This window comes from Cinclus cinclus, chromosome 3 (genome assembly GCF_963662255.1).
Source record: "Cinclus cinclus chromosome 3, bCinCin1.1, whole genome shotgun sequence".
Taxonomy (NCBI): Eukaryota; Metazoa; Chordata; class Aves; order Passeriformes; family Cinclidae; genus Cinclus; species Cinclus cinclus.
The window spans coordinates 99,922,008-99,944,408 of record NC_085048.1 but is presented as its reverse complement, the minus strand read 5'-3'; the positions used below and the strand labels follow the sequence as shown (position 1 = coordinate 99,944,408).

At 45.8% G+C, this 22,401-nt stretch overlaps 2 protein-coding genes and 1 non-coding gene across 7 annotated transcripts; all 3 read left to right on the top strand.

Moving 5' to 3' along the window:
* The first annotated feature begins 497 nt into the window (after positions 1 to 497).
* Positions 498 to 4,236, top strand: LOC134042229 (protein PET117 homolog, mitochondrial). The gene is made up of 2 exons (XM_062489382.1): positions 498 to 643; positions 3,891 to 4,236. Exons 1-2 carry the CDS (start codon positions 548 to 550, stop codon positions 4,032 to 4,034), a joined length of 240 nt encoding a protein of 79 aa, XP_062345366.1. The 5' UTR covers positions 498 to 547; the 3' UTR covers positions 4,035 to 4,236.
* Positions 4,237 to 4,296: 60 nt separating this feature from the next.
* KAT14 (lysine acetyltransferase 14) lies at positions 4,297 to 21,308 on the top strand. Of its 5 annotated transcripts, none has more exons than XM_062489379.1 (10): positions 4,297 to 4,552; positions 6,265 to 6,383; positions 9,241 to 9,362; positions 11,038 to 11,219; positions 11,740 to 12,156; positions 13,070 to 13,641; positions 14,152 to 14,288; positions 14,866 to 14,975; positions 18,040 to 18,230; positions 20,676 to 21,308. In XM_062489379.1, the coding sequence occupies exons 1-10, from the start codon at positions 4,297 to 4,299 to the stop codon at positions 20,847 to 20,849; spliced, it is 2,280 nt and encodes a 759-aa protein (XP_062345363.1). In that variant the 3' UTR covers positions 20,850 to 21,308. The 5 variants fall into 5 exon arrangements, with proteins under 5 accessions (XP_062345363.1, XP_062345361.1, XP_062345364.1 ...); XM_062489377.1 differs by having other exon boundaries at positions 14,800 to 14,975; XM_062489380.1 differs by having other exon boundaries at positions 11,737 to 12,156; positions 14,152 to 14,201; positions 14,800 to 14,975.
* LOC134042838 (U1 spliceosomal RNA) lies at positions 17,724 to 17,887 on the top strand. Its single transcript, XR_009933103.1, has one exon. It is a non-coding gene; the product is annotated as a U1 spliceosomal RNA (small nuclear RNA).
* Positions 21,309 to 22,401: the final 1,093 nt, after the last annotated feature.

The following is a 22,401-nucleotide window of genomic DNA, read 5'->3' as shown; positions in this document are numbered from 1 at the left end:
TGGAATAATTCTGTCTTCAGAATATGAAAACCTGGCAAACACGAGGCCTTAAGGCCACACACTGAACAATGAGAAGAAACCAAACAATGGAAGAGCAGCTTTCTCCAGCTGCTTCCCCTCATACAATTCGGGATTTCTGGGCGACGAGAGCACAGAACTGGTGGTCTTCACTCGACAAAACCAGAAATGTTTCTTGCACACAGAAGAAACCTTTTGTTTGCGTTCTCCGGCAAGAAGCTCCAGCGAACAGCCTCGGGAGACAGCGGCACAACTGGGTACCCAATCCCCAGCGGCGCTGATGGAACAAAGGCCCGTTTTTAGCGCCCCACGTCAGACGTTCAGGCCACGAGGGTGCGAACACCCAGCCCCGAAGCGGCTGCTCCAGGGAGCCGCTTGCCCCGCCCCTCATCGGCGCTCGGCTGTTCCGGCCTGGCTCGCTGCGCTCGGCGCTCGGCCGGGGGCGGGGCGCGCCGCCTCACGCTCTCCTGCACCCCCGCCCGCCTGCCCGGCGCTTCCCCCGCCGCGGCTCCGCGTCGCGCCCCCCGCCATGTCGCGGGGCTCCCGCCTGGCGCTGGCCATCTCCGCGCTGCTCTCCGCCGCCATCGTGGCGGCTGTGCACGTCCAGCAGCGCCGGGAGCTGGAGGTGAGTGCGCGCCCCGGGCCGCGGGGGGGAGGTGGCGAGCGGGGCCCTGGCCCGGCCCTCACTGTGGTTCCGCCCACCGGCCGGCAGGCCACGCCCTCGGCGCTCGGGCCACGCCCCCTCACCTGCCGGCCGGACCTTCGCCGCCCCCACCTGCGGGCCAGGGCCGAGCCACGCCCACCTCCAAAAAGCCACGCCCACCGCGCGCTGCGGACCCGCCCCTGAGCCCACGTGTCCCTCCCTCCATCCCTCCATCCCCCTATCCCCCCATCCCCCCATCCCCGCTGCTCCACTGGTGCTGCCTCGGCTGCACTCCCGCCGATGGTGCCCTTTCCACAAGCTACCCTTTCCCTGCATTTTCCTGCCTTGGCCCCTGTGGTTTCCATGCTCTTTTAGCTGCACCTGCTCTCTAATGCTGCCCTGTGCGTTTCCCTTCAGGGGCAAATAGCAGCGAGGAGCTCCAGATGAGTCTCCGTGCAGGTGCTTCCCCCCCTCTCCAGCAGCCAGCATGCAGGCAGGATGTGATCCTGTAGCCTCCAGGCCAAGGCATCCCCTTGGCAGTGTTCCCAGTGCTCTCCCCTGTGTTGTCCCACTGGGCTGCCCTGTTTTTGCTCAGCCCCACAAATGCACCCTGCTGAAGGACAGACAGCGCTGTCCTGTGCCATGTCCCTGATCCCTTCTTGTTCTGCCAGGGCAGGCACAGTGCAAGCTGTCAGAAGTGGTAATTGAAAAGGGCGGTTCTTTGTGCTACATTTAAAAATCAGGGAATTCCTGGCAGGGAGTCAGCGTGCCAGAGAGCCCAAAGTCAAAAGGCGTCAGATCTGACCATGGTGAATCCTAACACAGAGCAATCCTGCCTGGAACTAAAAGCTGTGTGGTAGTGTAAAGGTGTGCTGTGTGGGCAGTGAGTGTGCTGGTTTGGACCCTGCTGATGAGCCAAGGGTTATATGAGGGCACACACCTGATCCTTCTCCACTTACATACAAAAAAATCTAGAAAATGCACACAGAAAAAGCCTGTGTTAAATGACACTAAAGCTGTCAGAAGTTACAGAACAACAGAATTTAAATTCCCAATCCATAGTCCAGCTGAGCTGGCTGTTGCTTGGACTTTATGATACATTCTGTATGTAGAGAATTATATTTTCTTCCTCTCAAAAGATTGTCAGTGCTTGAGAGTGATGGAATTTGGAGGATGAGACTGGTTAAGGATAAGGAAGGAGGCAGGTTTGTATGAGCAGGAGTTGGAGAACACTCTGAATGGCACAGGCAGTAGCAAGGAGAAGAAAGTTAGGATCCTGGAGTGGCAACCAGCAATGGCTGTGCACTTGCCAGAGCTGATGGATATGCTGGGTAGATCACCTAACACATTTTAGGTAGGTCACATCACACTTTTGTAGCTGACTGCTCTCTAATTTGATGTGCCTGCTTTGAACCACTGGGGATCTGGCAGTAATATCTGCTAAATTCTCCTAAACTCAACTGCAGCTGCAATTAATGGCAGGTGTACTTTGAACATGTGTTGCAGAATAAACATCATCCTTGTGTATTTCAGTGGGACACCTAAACTTCATGGATCTTTTTGACCAAAATCTTTGGCTAATACCTATTCAGAAGGGCCAAGGTTCAAAGCTTATGTTTTATAAATTAAATCTGAGATTTTCTTTTTGTAATTCTTCATGGCCAAGTCAAGCAGTAGTGGCTTCATGTTCAACAGATCCAGTTATTTAGATAGCATAATGGAAATAAATAGCATTGGTATTTTGCAGTCCTGGCACAGAGATTATTTCAAGTTTTTCTTTATGCAGATTAATAAACTTTTGACTTTTATAAGTTGATGTGCCAGGCCCAGAGTGACTTGAGAGCTTGCACATGCTTTTCATGCCTGCAGAAGACAATCAGGACTAACTTCCAAGAATAGAGGAAGATGAGAAGATTAACTTTTTCATAGGTCTTTGTCAGTTGTGACACTCAAATGATAAAGGTGTCTTTTGCAAAGTGCATTTTCAAGGTAATTACATCCACCATCTGAAAGATTGTGTGGTTTTTTTGTGAATGAAAAAGGATTGCATTCTTGGTGCAATTGATCAATTACCTTGTATCTTCCCACGTCTTTATTGTTATTAACTAACAGTAATGTGATAATAAGTTTCTGAACTTTTTGTTCAGTTTCAAATTACTGATTTGTAGTCTGAGTTCAGTTAATGGAAGCTGGTGGGAAAGAACTTGTTTTATTAATTTCTTGAGAGAGTTTTGATTGTTGGCTGACATATATGTCTGTACATTTTCTAAAGATAAAATTATTTCTTAAACAAAACCTTTCTGTTTTGATCCTTGCAGGAGAAATGATTGCATCTGAAGTGTGCAGTCATTGGCATGCTAGGTGAGGAATAAAACCGTGTAATGACTTGTTGAAAAATAGTCACAAACATCCTCTCAAGTGACTTCAGGGTCTGCTTTCAAATAATTTGCAGGTGTATTTTGGCGTCATTAAATTGGGTCAAATAAATTACTGATATTTCACCTAATTATCAAAGTATCAATGTGTGTAATAATGTCTGGGTAAGAGAGAGAGAAGCATATGGAGGAAGCAAAGAGCAGCAAGGATTTTCTTAGGGCTTTTTATACCCAATGAGGGCTTTCACCCCATGTTGAAAGCTGCTGGTGTTGTTTTGCCCATTATGTATTTATTTATATATATGTTATATTTTTACATGATTTATAACGAACATTTTAGGTAAAGGGGATATTTTTAAGCAAGTGCCTTGCTTTTTCAAGAGTTTGGCTTAAGCAGGCTGTGGGTGTATTTTTGCGATTAAGACATGAGCAGAAAGAAGCAAATGAAGACACATGCCAGTTTTTCTTAAAATAGTTTCCAATTTGTCACAAAATTCCCTCCAAGCAGAGAAGTTTTGAGGAGCTTATTCTGATTTGGTGAAGATTTAGGTCAGAGATAACAGGATTTTTTAGATCACATCCATCCTGCATGGCATGGGAATTGCAGGCTTCTAGCATTTATTTTCTCAATAGTTTTGTCACTTAGTAAGCCCAGCCATCTGAAGTGAGTGCAAAGAAAGTACTTTTTGGTATGGTAATATTGGATATTGTCTCCAGATGATTCCTACGTTGCTGTGGCAAAGACCAGCACAGGCTGCAGAGGGAGCAGCCTTAGAGGAGGGGTGGAGCCTGGGTTGGGTTGATCCCGATCAGCATCCCCCGGGCTGGAATAATCCTGTCCCTTGTGCTTTCAGAGGCTTCGAAGTGGCGTTGTCAGAGATCTTGAGCGTCAGAATCAGAAAAAGGAGAACATTCGCCTGTTAGAAGAGCAGATCGCTCTGACAAAGCAGCTCATGGAAGAGAGAGACAAGGCGCTAATGGAAAGACGGTCCCAGTAGTCTTAGGGGAAGGCCTGGCTCCTTAGAAGTTTTATTAAAGAGGTTTGAAGGTCATTTGCATCTCACTTCTTGCAGGTGTTTTAACAAACAGAGGTTATCTGTGAAAGACTGGTTATTTTGTATAAGTTATAATCTAGCCTCTAAAGCTTTAGGGCAGACAAAACCCCATTTCCTCTGTGATTGGTACTTGGACTGTGGAGACTTTGGTCACATCCTGTGTGGATGGATTGAAGGTGGGCTCATTGTGCAAGCTCCCTCTAGGATGGCCAACAACGTTCACATGAGCGGGCTGCTCAGCCGCCATGATGATGAAGCCACCAGGACCTCCACCTCCGAGGGCCTGGAGGAGGGCGAGGTGGAAGGGGAGACTCTCCTGATCGTGGAGTCCGAGGACCAGGCTTCCGTTGATTTATCTCACGACCAGAGCGGGGACTCCCTGAACAGCGACGAGGGTGAAGCATCCTGGATGGACGAGATGTCCTATTACTGTGAGAAGTGCCAGAAGTGGATCCCAGCAAGTAAGGCTGCCAGTTGTGTTGTGCCTGGCCGTGGTGGGTGTTTGCAAGGCTTTTGTGCTGTCCCTCGTTCCTGTTTCACAGCTCGTTAGGCGGTACCCCATCCTGTCTTGGTGGGTGATGCCTGCTGGGAGGGACTGTGTTACACACTTCAGTCCAGGAGCTGTGTGTGTCCAGAGATGGTGCTCTCTCTGGAGAAATCAAACTGTCTTCTTCAATTAGTAGGGAACATTAAAGTTCAGAAATGTGCCCACCCTTACAATTCTTGCAGCTGTTTAGGGGCTTGGGCTAGGTGACCTGACCTCTGCTCACTCAGGTAACTGAGTAACTCACTCACTCACCTTGCTGTAAACCTGTGTGTCTTACTTTTTTTTCCCCTCCCTGTTGATTTGTTGCATTTGTGGAGCATATGACTAAATCTCAACCTTAATGTTTTCCCAATAATGTTAATTTAAGTTGGCTTGGAAACATGCCCAGCCTTCAGCAGCCAGCTCTGGGGGGTGTTAGGAGCAAGCTGCAGAATTTGATGCCTCTCCTCTGGCACTTGACATAAGACATATGCTATTAGCAGTGTAATAGACCACTTTACTTTCTAAATTCTGGATTATCTGATCTGTTATTACATCCAAAAGTCAGATATTGCTAAACACTGGTTGGCTTTGGTTTTGCTGGGGTTTTTTTTGTTTGGTTTGGGGGTTTTGTGGAGTTTTTTTGTTTGTTTGTGGTTAGATATAATGAACTATTTAGGTGGCACCTGCCTTGCAGATATGTCAGAAGTGCTCTTTTTGCCTTTTTAGAATTTGCCAAAATTTATAGCATAAAAATCTCCTCTCAGGGCGTGTTAGTGAATGTTTAGGTGTTAATGTATTGAAACCAGCACCAGACTATTAAATTACTATGCAGTAAAGGGAAATACTTACTTGAAATGTGTTGATTAAAAAAATGAAGCAGGGTTAAAGGTAGCAGGAGCTATCTCATGCTGGAGCATGTGATTCAATGCTCAACTTGTTTTGTTTTACAAATGTGTTCCTCTCTGCAGTTGCTGTGGAACAAATCCAAGGAGCATAAGAGGCCAGTTGCAAAGAAACACTAGCCACATACAAATGTACAGTGTAAACGAGCTGTAAAAAGGGAGATACTGTGCTTTTTCCTAGTCAGTCAGTTTTAGGGAGTTCAATTGTCACTTGTGAAAGTGGCCAAAGTGCTCAGGCAAATAATCACTTTTTCACATTGAATTGGCATTTAGAAATTCTCTTAATCTACCAAGTGTGGAGGGTTTTCCCCCCATCAGACACAGTTGCAACTTGAATTCTGCAATTCAGTATGGAAGCCGGGTATCCATATGTTAAAAATGCTTGATCTGGTGTCATTACACAGCAAAAGAGATGATATCCTTTTGAGAAACATCTTTTGAGTGTGACTTTCCAGAGACACTCTAGTCTTAACAGTTTCCTTGTGCTCCAATGTAATTTTTCAATTGTTCATGTTTGTGTAAATTAACTCCTGGTGAGTTTAGAAGCCCTCATTCATATGATCTTTTCTCTTCTGCTGTAGAAAAACAGAATTAGAGCCTGTAACTTTGGGGACATGGGGGTTTACAGTGCTTCTGCCATTTTTGTTCAGACAAACCTGATCTTGGAAGAAATCAAAATTTCCTTTGCAGCACTTTTTCCTATAAAAGGGCAAAAAAATTGATTTTTACCTTTTCATTTTAGGTCAGCTGAGAGAACAGCTCAGCTACCTCAAAGGAGATAACTTTTTCAGATTTACTTGCTCTGATTGCTCAGAAGATGGGAAGGAGCAATTTGAACGTCTGAGATTAACATGGCAACAAGTAAGTGAAATGTTTGTGCCAGTGGAACAACCGTGGGACTTTCTGAAATTGTTGGTTGTTGTGTATATGCTACCTGGAAAAGGAGGATCAGGTATTGGTAACAATGGAGCATTTGCACAAGCTTCAGAAATTTATTAGCTGAGGATTGCCTACACATGAGAACTTCAGCATTTGGCAGGGAAATTGACAGATAATCATACGAACCACATTCCTTTTATTTTTTTTTTCCTTCCCCTGTGTTGCTCATGAATTCATGGCTTCAAACAGGTTTGGAAAAGCAAATTAAAAGCAATTTGGCTTCTAGCCATGAACAGTTTTTTGTATCTAATGAAATGTAAAACTGGTGAGGTGGCAACATTAGAAACAGAAAGCTTGACAGCTCCCTGGGTACAAAGCTCCAATCTGGCTGCTTATGGACTAGCATCAGTCCTTGCTGGAATTTACTGTTCCAATCATTGCACACCTGAGCAATCAAAATAACATCTGTTTATATCCTTTGGGCCTTTAATGGTGTGTTGTCTCATAGACTATCACAGAATCACAGGGTCAGCTAGGATGGAAAAAAGAAGAGAGTGATCAGGTGTTCTCTGAGCATCCTTCTCTCCAGCCTAAACACCCCCAGCTCCCTCAGCTGTTCCTCATAGGATCTTCACTCCATATCCTTCACCAGCCTTGTTGCCCTTCTCTGGATGTGCCCAGCATCTCAACATCCTTCCTAAATTGAAGGGCCCAGAACTGGACAGAAGGCTTGAGCTGCTGCCTCACCAATGCCAAGTATAGGGGAAGAATCACTGCCCTGGACCTGCTGGCTGCTATACGTGATCCAAGCCAGGATGCCATTGGACTTCTTGGCCATCTGGGCCCACCACTGGCTCGTATTCAGTCTCCCATCAATCAGCACTGCAGGGGGTTGTTGTGGCCAAAAGTGCAGGACTCAGCACCTGGTCCTGATACACCACCTGTTGTTGGACTTCGCCATGGATCCAGCCTGTCCAGGCCCCTTTAGATGGTGTCAAAGGATTTGCTGAAGTCCAGGTAGAGAAAATCCACAGCCTTCCCTGGATCTACCAGGCAGATCACTTGGTCATAAAAGGAGATCAGGCTGGTCAGGCAGGACCTGCCCCCTCCTAAATCCATGTTGTAGGTGCCAAGTGATGGCACTCAAGATGATCTGTTCCATAACTTTGCTAGTCACTGAGGTCAGGCTGACAGGCCTGGAGCTCCCTGGATCCTCCTTCCAGCCCTTCTTATGGATGGGTGTCAGACTGGTCAACCTTCAGCCATCATGTACCTCCCTGTGAGCCAGGACTGATGGTAAATAATGGGTGAGCAGCATGGTGAGCTCTTCCGCCAGCTCCCTTGGCACCCTAGGATGGATCCCATTTGGTCCCATAGACCTGTGAGCATCTAAGAGGCTCAGCAGGTCACCAGCTGCTTCCTCCTGAATGACAGGGTGGGTATTCTGCTCCCTGTCCTCATCTACCAGCTCAGGAGGCCACTTGTCCTGAGGACAAGCTGTCAGATTGTTGAAAATATCAGCCTTGTTGGCTTTTCCTTGATTATTACCCATAGGCTCTCAGCCTTATTGTCATGTAAGGTAATTTGAAACACTGTTGTAATGCCTGCACTGCTTTCCTGTGGCCACTGCAGGGAAAAGGGCTGGTGTAGGTAGAGCTCCGTCTGGCAGAGTTTCACCGAGTTCCAGACTGGGAAAGCAAAGGCTGCTGTTATTGCCCAGGTCTCTTCAGAGTGCCATGGGGATGGGGCAGACAAAATGAAAATGGGTGAGGAAGAAAGCTGTGACCACCTCATTGGGCTTCCAGCAGCCAAAGCTATTGCTGCTTCTGGATAAGTGGAATTGAGAGAAGTGGTCAAACTAACTTACCTGAAGCAGGAAGAATGGGGACAGTGATTTCTGGATTTTTTTCAGAGTGTATATTTTTTCAGATCCATATCTTTAGCCAGTTGAAAAGAGATTTTTTTTTTTTTTACATCCTGAGATACTGTCCCACATGACTTTAAAACCCACAAAATACTAGTTATTAAACTGAGAGGAGTTGTGAAGTAGAAATAGGGTAAAGGCAACGTTAAAGCTGTCAGTATTTCCTCATTTTGACATCTCTGACAATGCATCCCAGAAAGCCAAGGTCCACTGTGAGGAGAGCCGTGTCCCTAAGAAGAGCAGATTTCAGACTTCTCTGAGGGTAAATGCAAGTTGTTGTTGGAAGTACTGCCAAACCAAGGCTGTGTGATTGTTGAAGGATGTCAGCGTAGCTGACTTTAGTTTTGTTCTAATAAATTAATTAAAATTAGCTAAGTAAATGTAATTAACAGTCACCTAGAATTTATTTGAAGGAGGTGAGATGTTTTTCAAACTTGCCTTTTAGTTTGGGTATGTAACTGGTCTGAGTGAATTTAGTTGTGAAGTGTGTGAAAGACCATTGTCACAATGTTTCTGATGTATTGGATTGTGCCATTACTTGTGACTTTTTTTTTTTTAATTTGAAAGGCTGTTTCCCTACCTCCACATTACATTCAGACCCCAGCTGTACTGTAATTCATTTATACAACAGCTGCATAATTCTTGTGTCTCTGCTCAAACCTGCATAACTAGGCAGCTTGTTATTCCCCTGGGATGGAGAAATCTCTGGAAGAATGTGTATCAAACAATAGAAAGACAAGAATGGGCAGCACAAACTCGGGAAGAAGATGGATTGCAGAAGTTGCCTATGAGATGTTGCAAAAATAAGATATTTATGAGGGAGCAAAGATTTATGTGTGTGTGTGGCAATTGTGGGGGTCTATTCAGCAGAAAAAGCAGAAAGGATTAATGTGTGTCCAACGTCTTCTGTTGCAGGTTGTCATGTTGGCAATGTACAACTTGTCTCTGGAAGGAACAGGCCGTCAGGGTTACTTCAGGTGGAAAGAAGACATTTGTGCTTTTATTGAGAAACACTGGACTTTCTTATTAGGGAACAGGTAAAGACAGGATATTTCCCTGAGAGTCTGATTGGTAAGCCAAAGGAATTAATAAATTAATTAATTAATTAGCTGTGTACAGATGGACAGGAATCCTGGTTAATTTGGTGAGCCTTACAAGTGATAAAAAGGGAGGATTTAATATTGAGAATGTGAATGCAGGCATGATGGATACACTTGAGAAAGAATCAGCATTCCTTACTGGGGAAAAACAACCCCAGGAAAGTCACACAAAAGCATGTATTTGGGTTTATTTCTTATCTTCCTTTAAGCAGCATGTGAACCTGCAAAGAACTGAGTTTTTCTAAACAGTCACAGTGGATGGGCTGATCCTGGTATTGCCAAACTTTAGGGACTAAAATGTGATCCAGCAAAGTGCTGTGTTCCTTGGCTAAAAAGCTTGCAAGGACCAATTTCTTCAAGAAGAACTGAGCCTCACCTTTTTGATTGCTTTGGATCTTAATGAAACGGCTTTTACCTAGTAGGTGTTAAAACAATTGAAACATTTTTCAGTATGTGTAAAGACACTGTTAGAGTAGGAGTCCCTCTCATTAAGGGCAGCCTTCATTTTCTAGGTGAACAGCACATTTTTTCTGTGCGTGCTGAAGCTGTCAAACCCAAGCCTCACTGTTAATGCATGTGCTGCGGAGGCAGGAAAGGAACTGAGCAGTCCTTGGAAGTTGTAGATTTCATTGACTGGACAGCTTCTTTTCTTCCCCAAGGATTTCTCTGTTGTAAGATGTGGCCTTTCTTCCTAACCAGATTTGGTCTTTGGCTTTGCTTTCAGTGCTTGTCTGTGCCTCCTTGCTCTGTTCTCAGAAATGTTAGCATTTGTACTCCCTGGAAGCCACAGGGACCCTGACAGGAGGGCAGCTGGTGGCCCATTGTCCCTCATTCAGGGAGCTGATGCCTCCCAGGGCTTGCTGCTGCCTTTTGAGATTTGCGCTGGGAACTGGGCACTCCCTGCTCTGATTAAAATTCAGAGGGTGATTCCTAGCATCACACAGCCTTCCTACTTGCCTGGACAAGCCACTGATGGAACAGAGACAGCCGAATCATGTGTGTAGCAGTACAAGCTGTGCAATGATCTTCTTCCTTGGCATATTGAAGTGCAGCTTATCCAAATTTACTGTAACACTCCAGACTTGGAGTTGCGGCAGCTGGGTTTGATCCCCTACCTTTGAGGTTCAGTACCCCAAGGTGTGTAAGGGCAGTGCCTGGGCAGCAGTGAACCCCAACTCAGCCAAGCCTTGGCAAGTGCAGTTGTTTCTGATGTGGGAGGGTGCAAAGGCAAGAAGAAATCCTGAGATTCTGGGCAATTGAGGGTAGACTCTGTACCATGAACCTGACTCTCCAGAGTCCAAGGGAGTACCTCAATTATTGGCTACAAGGGCAGTTCTTCAGTATTTCTTGTCACCTCCTCCCTAAGTGACATCTTAGTTAGCCCTCTGACCAGTTCCTAGAGGAACAAAATGCTGAGATGCCCAGTAAGAGTGCATTGCCCAGCAGAGGGAAAAGCTTAAGTGCAACTCCCTGCCTCCAAGGCGCCAAAAAAGTGCTTCAGGAGTAGTTCAGTGAGTGTGTGTCAGTGCTGCTGGCAGAAACATTCCGTACAGGATGGAAGCACAGCTTGTGAGTGGGGACCTAACCCTTGTTTTCCTCTCTCCCACCACAGGAAAAAGACCTCAACATGGTGGAGCACAGTTGCTGGCTGTCTCTCTGTGGGGAGCCCCTTGTTTTTCCGCTCGGGGGCACAGGAATTTGGAGAACCGGGATGGTGGAAGCTGGTTCATAACAAACCCCCAACACTGAAACCTGAAGGAGAGAAGCTGTCAGCATCTGCACTGAAGGCAAAAGGTAGCTCTGTCTCCAGAAGTGTGCAGATTCCTCGCTGGGACGTAGCTGGGAGTCATGAGGAAAAGTTCATTTAAAACCAGTTTGTGTGCATGGACAGTTCCTTAGTTTTGTTCTGTGTAATGGTTGACTGAAGAGAACTATGGTGCATATACTGTAGTGTGAGAAGGCTGTTATATTTTATTACCTTTTTCCATTATGCTGATTTACAGGGTTTTGGGGCTTGTGCAGAGTGGTTTTGGTTGTTTTTTTTTAGCTGAAATCCACAATTTTCCCACTTCTCTTTACCCTGGGGAATGTCTTTTGTCACTTGATGCAAATTCTCCTCTGTGTGGAGGAACAAAATTTGGGCTTTAATGAGGCTTTAGTCATACACTGCCTTAATTCTACATGTCCCAGAGTGAATTTCTTGTACACATTGAAAACCCCATCTTTTAAGCATTGTATTCAGAGTGTTTTTGACTGCATAGTCTAAATCCAATGACTGCAGGAGCTCAGAGTAAGCAAACTCCTTCTTTAGCAGCTTCCAAGCCCCCACTGGATCCCATCATCACTGTGGAAGGCCTTAGGAAGCGGGTGAGCCGCAATCCAGTCGAGTCAGCCATGGAGCTGAAGGAGAAGCGGTCCCGCACTCAGGAAGCCAAGGACATTCGGAGAGCCCAGAAGGAAGCAGCTGGGTTCCTGGACCGCAGCACTTCCTCCACTCCCGTGAAGTTCAGCAGCCGCTGCCGCCGGCCCGACATCATCTTGGAGAAAGGAGAGGTCATTGACTTCTCCTCCCTGAGCTCGTCTGACCGCACGCCTCTGACTAGTCCCTCTCCATCCCCATCCCTGGATTTCTCTGCTCCCGGCACTCCCGCCTCGCACTCGGCCACTCCCAGCCTGCTCTCGGAAGCAGATCTCATCCCAGATGTCATGCCACCACAGGCGCTGTTCCATGGTAAGAGCCACCATGGATTTTGTTTAGTGGTGAACTGTGTGCTGTTTTCTAGGAATATTTTTTAATATTTTTTAAAAAAGAGGCTTCCAATGAGCTGCAGGATTCTTTCAGGATAAGATGGAAAGTAACTGGCAATATTCTGTTGTCATAGTTGAGTATGAGAATTGACTGGTTTTCCATAGTTTTATCGCCAGGTTCTAAGGTCAGAGGAAACCCCCATTATCGTTTTCTGAGACATCCTGAATAAACTGTGGGTAGACTTGACACAGCAACTGCTGGACCACTCAACATGAGCATTTCATTGCAACACAGATTACACTGTTACGTAGCAGGTCTAGTTTTGTCTCAAATGTTTTTCGTGGGGGAAATTTTATTCTCATGGTAATGTCCCAGTATTTCATAAGTTTGATTGTGCTGATTAATGGATGCTAAATATCAGTGAGACTGCAAAGCAGTGATGCAGGCTGAATTCTCTTAGTTCCTTAAGGAGCCAGTCCTCTGGGTGACAGTAAGAATAATGAAGTTCTGTAGAGGACAGAACTTCTCCAGGATATGCTAGCAGAAGATACAGCTCACCAGCTTGACCTTTTGATCCCCAGTCTTTGGGAATTTTCAGCAGCTTAACGTTCCTCAAAGAACATGTGCTTGCAGCTCAGGAGGGGCACTGTTTCCAGATGCCAAACTGCAAGACACTTTAGGAGCAGGATTGATTCTGTGTCTTGATATTGGACTCTTTTCAGCATTTCCTTTCCAAAATCAGGAGGTCAGGGAGTACATAGAAAATGAAGTGTGTTGGGTAAACCCACATTATTGTTCCTTAGCAGAAAGATGATGTGACAACCATTTTGAAATGGGACTTTGATGTTTAAATTATATTTTTCTTTCCCCCGGATTATTTTGATATGTTCCACAGATGATGAGGAGATGGAAGGAGATGGAGTCATAGACCCAGGAATAGAGTATGTGCCCCCTCCCAGTGGGACAGCTGGGGCTGGTGGCATGATAGCAAGCAGAAAAAAAGTGAAGACAGCTGAGCAGATCAAGCAAGAGGTGGAGAGTGAAGAAGAAAAAACAGAACGGATGGAAGGTGACAGTGAAGATCCTGAAGAGTCAAACACACCCTTGCAGGTGAGAGGAAGAGACAAGGGGAAGTCACAGCTGGAAAAGGATACTAAACCCAGAGTTCCCAAGCACACCTCAGTTAGCATCTATGAGGAAAAGCTGCTGCTGAAGAGACTGGAAGCCTGTCCCAATGCTTTGAGCATGACCCCAGAAGCCCGGAGGCTGAGGCGCAAGCTGCTGGTCAGGCAGGCCAAGAGGGAAAGAGGACTCCCACTCTTTGACTTGGACCAGGTTGTGAATGCTGCACTGCTACTGGTTGATGGGATTTATGGAGCCAAAGAAGGTGGTGTCGCCCGGTCCCCAGCAGGGCAAGCAACATACAGAACTACTAGCCAGGACTTCAGGATCTTGGACAGATACCAGGTGGGTGTTCCCAAATCTAAGTTAGCTTTTGGCACTGGTTATTTTAAAGCTTTTGCTGCAGCCAGCAGTGTCACATTGAGGTTATCTGACTCCTAAAGTTAAAAGGATTATGTGAACAAGACTTAATTTGGCTTGAGGCTGTGTTCCCACCAATGCTCTCCTAAGTCCCTTTCTTCTTGGGGCATGCTGGTTCAGCACTGCTGTCTGTCAGTGTCAGCACCACAAATGTCAATGTATTTATATTCCAGCCCTGCCCAAATGCTGGTGGTGGAGGCCTGGAAGTACCCAAACAGGCAGGTGCTCTTTCATGTGTGTAGGAGGGACATGACTTGCAGCACTTCCAGGTTTGGGCACCAAATTTGGGAGTGCCCAGCAGAGTCCAAAGGTGGGACCACCATGGTCCAGTCCACCCTGTCACACTGAAAGGCCTTACTCTCCCTCCAAACGATTCCCTTGTTACGTCAATGACTGACCTTCCTGAAATTGTTGTGCATTTTTTTGTGCATCCAGACAATGCTGCCTGCCACGAAGGGATATCGCCAGCAGACAACCAAGTTTCTGTACCGCCTGGTAGGCTCAGAAGACCTGCTGACAGACCACAGTATTGTCAGCCCTTACACCTCCCGTGTCCTTAAACCTTACATCAGGTACAGAGGGTCTGAGCTTGCTCTTGGCTTGTGCACCGCCAGCCCACGGAGAGGACACCTTTCTTGGGCAGTGCTCCTCACTCCTCCTCAAAGTACAACCCAGTGCACCATGGTAACCCTGAAGGGATAGTGTTTGGCATAGCTGAGTAGTGAAACAGATGGCATTGGGATGGGAAATCTCCAAGAGGGAGCAAGGGCCGAGAGGGCATTGCTGTAGCCATTCGATGCAAGTTGCACCTCCTCTTGTGTCTGAACTGCAATTTCCTTGCTCATGCTGTGAGGAAGGACTGGATAGACATGATGCAGGTCTGGAAAGTGTCCTGGCCTCTGACACAAGGGTGTTTTTTGCTGAGCTGAGGGCTGTTTTTCTATGTGAATGGAAGACTTTTTTTTTTTTTTCCCCCTAAAGTTGAGCATGTCAGAAGATATTTCATGGGCAGTACCCTTTAACTGCAGTGGCAGTTCTTGTTGCTCACTTGCTTTTTGTGCTTCCTTCTCATGTTCCTGGCAGACGTGATTATGAGACAAAGCCCCCAAAACTCAGGCTGCTGGCAGAAATCCGGGCGAATCCACACAGGAATGATGTCAACTGGAAGGCTGAGCCAGAAGCACCCATTGATTACTGCTATGTTCGACCTAATCACATCCCCACTATAAACTCCATGTGCCACGAATTCTTCTGGCCTGGTAAGATTCCTCCAGTGCTTGGATTTCCAAGAAAGAAGTGGTATTGGTCAGAAAAAAAAATGTTCTTGGGCCAAATTTTTCTTCAGTTGGTGTCTGGCTGGTTCCTAGAAACCCATTATCTGACATCACAGGAATGCATTTGAAGTAGAGACATGGGTTTGGTGTCTTTCTCTCTTGAGTTCGTGTAGAACTGGGCAATGAGGCCCTATTTAGCACAGCACCTAAAGAAAAGGTGCCAGTTGATTTACTAGTTAACTAAACTTAAGTATCCAGTGAAATGTTTTGCAGAAATCAGGGGTTGAAATAAAGAACTTTATACCAGAGATTACTGTTCATTACCTTTGTGAGAAGGTTTCTTCCTAGCAGCCATAAGCTGGATATGTCAGAGTGAAAGTTGGGAAGTCATACGAGGAGTGGCTTGAGGTCACTTGGTCTGTTCAGCCTAAAGAGGAGGAGGCTGAGGGGAGACCTCATCACAGTCTGCAGCTTCCTCAGGAGAGGAAGCAGAGGGGCAGGCACCAATCTCTTCTGTGATGACAATACCCAATAGAACGTCTCTGAAGCTGTGTTAGGGGAGGTTTAGGTTGGATATCAGGAGAAGGCTTTTAACCCAGAGGGTGGTTGGGCCCTGGAACAGCTCCCCAGGGCAGTGTCACATCACCAAGCCTGCTCAAGAGGAATTTGGACAGTGCTCTCCAGCACACGGTGTGATTCTTGCAGTTGTCCTATGCAGGGCCAGGAGTTGGACTTGATGATCCTTGAGGGTCTCTTCCAACTCAGCTTATTTTGTGATTCAATGAATGGATTTTACAACTGTAGGCTCTGCTGTGATGTTCTTTATTTCTTCAAGCCTCAGTGTTTACAAGGTATGGGAAAGATTAGGTTTGTATTTTTCTGTGTCATTTCTGGAACTGCAGGTTCTTTAGGGACAATGGCTGTCCTTTCTGGGGGTGTTTGTGAGGCTGCAATCCTTAGTTCTTCTGAAATAATAATAGGGATGTTCATCTGCTGCATGCATCAGCTTCTGATCACTGAACAGCACGGTAGACTAATTCAGAAGAGCCCAGTATAAACAGTACACACCTTTATTCCAGGTAACTGTTTGCTTTGTGTTTTGATTTGCCGATGGTGATTCAGCAGAGATGCAGTTCAGCAGTGCCCATATGCCGCAGTCAGGAAGGGAGCTCTTTTTGCTATTCTTTATGCAAATTATACAGTGTGGGGAAATAACCTGGCACACCTTTTCTTTCACAAGCTGTTTCAGACCTTGTGAGAGACACTTGCAATCCCAGCAGAGGCTGAACTGCTTTGTCATAGTCTCTTCTCTCCTGATAGTGTATTTGAAGTTCTGGCTAAGTTGGGTTGTACCTTCATTGAGTTCTTTGGGACTCACTCTGTTTTATTGAACATAAGGCACAGGGGTGTGTTTCACCCAACTGTGAACTGTTCATCATTCAATCAGAAAGCTGACACTCCCATCCGTCTCCAAACAGGAATCCAAATCTTTTCCATGCTGAAAAAAGTCTGAGGCTGGGATGTGATTGTTATACCTTAGTTTTGTTTTAGCAGGAGAGGGAAGTTAGGAAGTTATGCTTGGGAGGTAAAGCCTGGATGCAAAGAGTTTAGCTGGTGCAACTTGGGGGTGGGAGGCAACTGTGTGAGCATCATTAAGCCAGCACTTAGTTCTTCTGTCCTTCCAAGTCCTTCCTTTCAGAGCTGTTCTTGCCTCTCCCAAGGCAGAACTGTTTTTGGGTAGTGACTGCAAACGAGCCTCCCCAGTGTTGTTTCTCGCAGTGTCTTGGTGCCCTAATGGGAAGCCTCTCCCTAGTGGGAAGCGTCTTCAGTGGTGAACCATCCTAAACTAAGCATCTTCCTACAGGAAAAGCTGCACCATTGCAGAGACGCCAGCACCTGGGGCAATGAGCGTTCCTGTCCAGACACGCTGCAAGGCACTCCACAGGCAATGGCGACCTTGGCTTAATTACCACAGCTTCCTCTTGCCAATCCATCCCTCCCACGTCTTGCTCCACCCAATTTACTCTCGAGCAAGAAAATAACTCACCCACTTTTTGGGGCCTGGTGCCTTATGAAGTCTTGCATCTCATCAGGAGCAATTACTGGAAAACATACCCTGCTGTTTTGTTACCCCATGTTACAAATATATTGCGATTGCCAGCTTGAGGCTAAAGCAAGCATTTCTGGCACATCTCCTGTGCATCTTGCATCTCATTTAGGATCTGTCCACACAAATAACCCAGCAGTCAGTCTTCAGTGCCTCGAGCTGTGCTGCTTGGTGCTGACAGGCTGTGTGGATGCTCTAGGACTGCAGCAGCAGGGCTATTAGACAGGGTAACAACCTCACAGCCTCTTTGTGTCCAGCATCTGACTCACAGAAGCACCACTGCCTGAGAGGCTACTTTGTCTCTCAGGTTAGAGAATTTGCATGCTAAAAGCAGGAGTTTTGATAGCATTGGAAACTGTGGTCAGGCTCACATGCTCCACAACCAGCTAAGGGTGCACAAGAGAGCAGTAAGAGCTCCAGGCAAGGTGGACGAAAAAGACTCTGTAGCAGGCCATGCTACCAAAGCCCAGTTTTATATGTGCTGCTTCTGAAGACAGATGAGTTTTAATTTTCAGTTTCATCCTTGAGTCATTTGAAAGGAAATCAGTTCTGTTAGTTTTTCCATGCAAGCTTCCCTGATAAGCACCTTTGTTTTATCTGTTTCGTTGTATCATCTTTTCCCTTGCATACTTAACTGGCAGGGGAGATACCAGGAGCAGGCAGTTGGTTTTCCCAAGGCAGGGTTCATCCCCTGCACTCTGGGTGTCCTGACCCCTGGGATTTCCCAAAATGCGGGAAATTTGGCTGCATAATTAGAAGTAACAGAGGACTGTTCCAGCAGAAGCCTTGGATTATTCTATGATGCTGTGATCTCTTGCTATCACAAATTTGAAATAAAGGTAGAAAGAAGGGATGGGGTGTTTCTAAAAAGCCTTAAACCCCTGGATTTCAACTACACTTTTCTTTTGGTTTGCTATGCTTACAACTGCTGTTTCTCCCTAGGAATCGATTTGTCAGAGTGCCTGCAGTATCCAGACTTCAGTGTTGTTGTCCTTTACAAGAAAGTTATCATTGCTTTTGGCTTTATGGTGCCAGATGTCAAGTACAACGAAGCTTACATCTCTTTTCTGTTGGTGCATCCTGAGTGGAGAAGAGCTGGGATTGCAACCTTCATGATTTACCATCTAATCCAGGTAATGAAATGAAATCATCCTGTGCATCTGCCAAAGAGCCAGCTCTCACTTCTTCCTTGTGTGCACACGTGCAGATATTACAGTAGGAACCCTTTTTGTGAATGTTTATGGGAGAAAGTAGCTCCCGCTTTGGAATTTAAAATATGTTTAGGAAAACAACCATTTCTGGTTATGTCCTCAGAATTACAGGGATGCTGCACACTTCAGCTGTCTTGGGATTAACTCTGTGTTCTTCAGTGGTCAGTAATTTGTGTAAAAGGGATATTGTAAATGGGGAGTTTAAAGGAGAAAATGAGGTTAAGAGTAGGTAGGGTCAATTAGAATTATTGCAGCTTTCTTGACTACACCTGGAGGTTTATTCCATGCATTAAATCACTTACTGATTTCAATCACTCACTTGCACTTTTACACTCTGGTTCAAATACAGCTGAGTTAATGATAAAGTGTTTGCAACCTCATAGTTTGTTTAAGCTGGCTTGTACTGAGTCTTGTTTCACAGGAATACTTGGGAAAATTAATCTCAGCTAACTGAACGGGTGATATTAAAGGAGTTCATTAAATCTCTGAATGAATACTGTTATTCAAGTGGCCTTAATTACATTGATTTTCTTGAATTAAATTGCAGGAAAGGCAGCTTAATTGTGAGTATATATGCATATATATGTCCTTTACAGAGCCCAGCTCCACAGTTTTACCATTCCCTGAACTGTCTTGGCAGAGCTGCTGATGGGAGACATTTCTTCATTTGTTGTAGTCAAGATAAGCTTCACTAACAAAAACTCATCATTGAAACTCTTTTATCTTCTTTCTTATTTGGCTGAAGCAAGGTAGGGAATGCTGGCAGGGCCTTGGGGAAACTGATCCATGCTTTGGAAAAGCACTTTCTGCTCCTGGGCCGCCCAAGGGTACCTCTGCTACCTGCACAGTTTTCTTCAGCGTTGACACAGGCCTCTAATCAATACTTTTTAAACTCACCCCTTGCATTTCCCAGGCAGCTCTGTGTGAAGTGTTGAAGGAAATTGCCCTCAGCTCAGTCTGTTGATGTGATATGTCAACATCCAGTGGGAACAGGCGCCAAGGTTTGCAGGGATCCAGCAGGTGGACTCTCAGACTTCTCTCTCCAGCAGAGCCGGGATGCTGGAGTTGGCAAGTCAGCCACAGAAAATCCTCACACCTTTTTGTGGAATGTATCACATCAACTAACCTAACCCTGCTTGCATGAAATTCTCTGTTGAGGAAAGCCAAACAGATTTGAGAGATTTGAGTCTGATTAGGTGTACTAGCAATGAGAGATCAGCACTGTATGTTTGGCTCACATGAGGTTTATTTTGCTATTGCTGACTTTCTGACAGTGGTAGAAGTGGTTTAGTCCTGTAGAATAATGGTGACCTTCTGTTCCTCAGTGTCCAGACTGTAGGTTCTCCTTTGCAGCTGCTTTGGGGTCTCTTTCTAGCTTGAGACACTTTCATGCTGTTTGGATTAGGAGTAGGTTGCTGACACAGTGTGCTGAGTTTGGGGCTGAATTCTCGGGAACAGCATAACTTAACAGGAAAATATTTTGATGCTAATGGTGATGCCTGGTTTTGCTGTCAAAATGTATCCTCTCATACATCTGTCCCAGAAGACTAAACTGCATTTTCTTAATGATCTGATTCAATGTTTCTTTTCCCTAAAACATCTTCCAGTTATTTGTTTCTTTCCTTCCCCCCTTAAATTCCTGGGAGTTTTCCCCTTGAATGTTCTATCTTGGAGATTTCCTAGAGGGTATTACTGTTCCCACTTAAGAGTTACAATACACTCAGTATACATGGAATGCTATTAAAACGCTCGATGAAAGCATCTTAATCAGAGTGTTGCTGGTTGTAATTTAGGATCTTCAAGGTAACTTCAGCCATGTTATTATTTGCTGTCTGAACTGAATTTCCTGCCTTCTCAGGAGGTGAGTGCTGTGCCCTGCAGGATGGGAGAGGAGCTGGGTGGGATAGGCAGGAATTCCAGTGTGACAGCACAGAGGTGCTCAGGCAGTCTCAGAGAGCTCAGCTCTGTTTGCTGACAGGGAGGAGTGCAGAGCCTGATCCTCTGGCACATTTTGTCTTTTCTTCAGGCCATTGTATTTGAGATCAGGGCTGTACACCGAGATTATTTTTAATTAACAATTACTTTAATAATTGACAATGGAAAGATGACAAATTAAAATCCTGAAACCTGCTTTCATTGTCAGAGGATCCATGTTTCCCAGAAACAAAGGCTTGGAGGAGCAGCAGCAACGCTGCCTTTGCTGTTGCTATGTGTGGTAACTCCTGGGCCAGGGCCTGTGACTTTTCTCACATTTCCTCAGTACCTTGGATCCCTGAGCCGATGAATCTCCTCACCTCCGCATTCCCCCAGAGGCTTGTTCTCTTGCAGTGATATCTCCTTTTTTTTCCTCTCCCCCTCCCTCGGCAGACCTGCATGGGCAAGGACGTCACCCTTCACGTCTCTGCAAGCAACCCTGCTATGCTGCTCTACCAGAAGTTTGGATTTAAGACTGAGGAGTATATTTTGGATTTTTATGACAAGTATTACCCTTTGGACAGCAAGGAGTGCAAGCACGCCTTCTTCCTCAGGCTGCGGCGCTGAGCTGCTGGAGGGGTCTGGGGAGCTGGGAAAAGCCCAATCCACCCAAAAAACTCCCCCAGCTTTCCCAGCTCCCCCGGGTGGAGGATGTTGGCTGCCACAAGAGAGCTGGAACATGCTGATGTGTTTACCCCAGGACTTTGGATGTCAACAGTGAGATATTGTATGTGGAAAATGCAATCCAAGAGGATTGATTCCTGTGCTCCTAGGGGAGAGGCCTGGAAATGCCAACTAGGATACACTGAAACTACTGGAAATTGAAATTCCTTATGGGGAGTTTTCCTGCCACTATTACTTTGGAGAGCCTCATTAGCAAACAAACAAAAATACCAAACAAAAAAGTGCTTCTCACTTCAAAGGGGTCCCATGGATTTCATGTTTTGAAACCTGTCCAAAAAATGTTGCAGGTTTTTGTCTCTGTTTTTGTTTATGAGCAAAAAATGAACACCTAAACTTAAACCATTCAGTGTTTCTGTGGTTTGATTGCTTTGTTAGGAACTGTCCTGAGTCTGTGAAGGGAAATAAGGTATTGGTAGCTGGATGTTAACTTTAGAAAAGTTCTGCACGTGAGTAGTCCTGGAACCATGTTTCAAGAATACTGAAAAGCACGTGGATTCCTGTTATCCCAAGTACAAGGCTCAGAGGAGACACCTTTGTTTTTCTCCTTCCCTGCTGCCTTCCCTTCCCCTCCTTGCCCTGTTGTTCAGTGTGAAGTTCTCGTAGGGTGCAGTGTTTTGTGTTCAGGAACAGTGTCAGGTGGGTTTGTATCTAGGCAAGGTAGGGCACCACAGCTGCCAGATCAGCTCTTTGGAATCTTTTCTACCTCTCTTCCGGTTCTTGGTCTGCAGACCAGCCCTTTGGGCATACCTCTAACTACAGAGCAGCCTCACAAGCTCCAGCACCCACCTCCTCCTGCTACAGGCGCTCTGGTTGGAAGAAACTCAGAGCAAAAGTCAGTGGGGATGTTTGAAATGCAGGGTCTGATTTGTAGAAGCAGTCTGCTCACAGCTTGGAGGGAGAAGAGGGCAAAGGTGACCCAGATCCAGTTCTTGGAAGCACCTAGGCTCTAAGTATCAGTAAAGAGGAGAGCAAAGAATAAATAGAAATACCCAAGAATTAAAAAATACAACCCAAACAGTTTTTCTGGTAGTGGCTCTTGTCCTTTTTCACAGTGTAGCAGCTTTTCTCCCTCCCTGATTCAGTGCAGATGAACAGAAAGCTGCACTGACCAAAAGTCAGGCTGTGTGTTTTAACTATGGATCACATCTACTGGGATGGTCCTTTCATATGAAGCCCATGGAGAGCTACATATAAATGTGACTTTTTTGTACTTATCTGCTGTGTGTACCTGTTGGCTACCTGACTACAGCAGTAGTTGCCATGGTGAAGTCTTCATTTTGGTAACAGAAGAGAAAGGGACACAAAATGTGTTTTTGTTTAGCCAGTGTCCATCACTACCAACACAAAACCAGTGGTAGTGTGAGGGGAAAGTAGCCCGGCCACAGGTTGTGTGCCCAAATGTCCATGCACATTTCTCCCTGTTTCATGACTATGT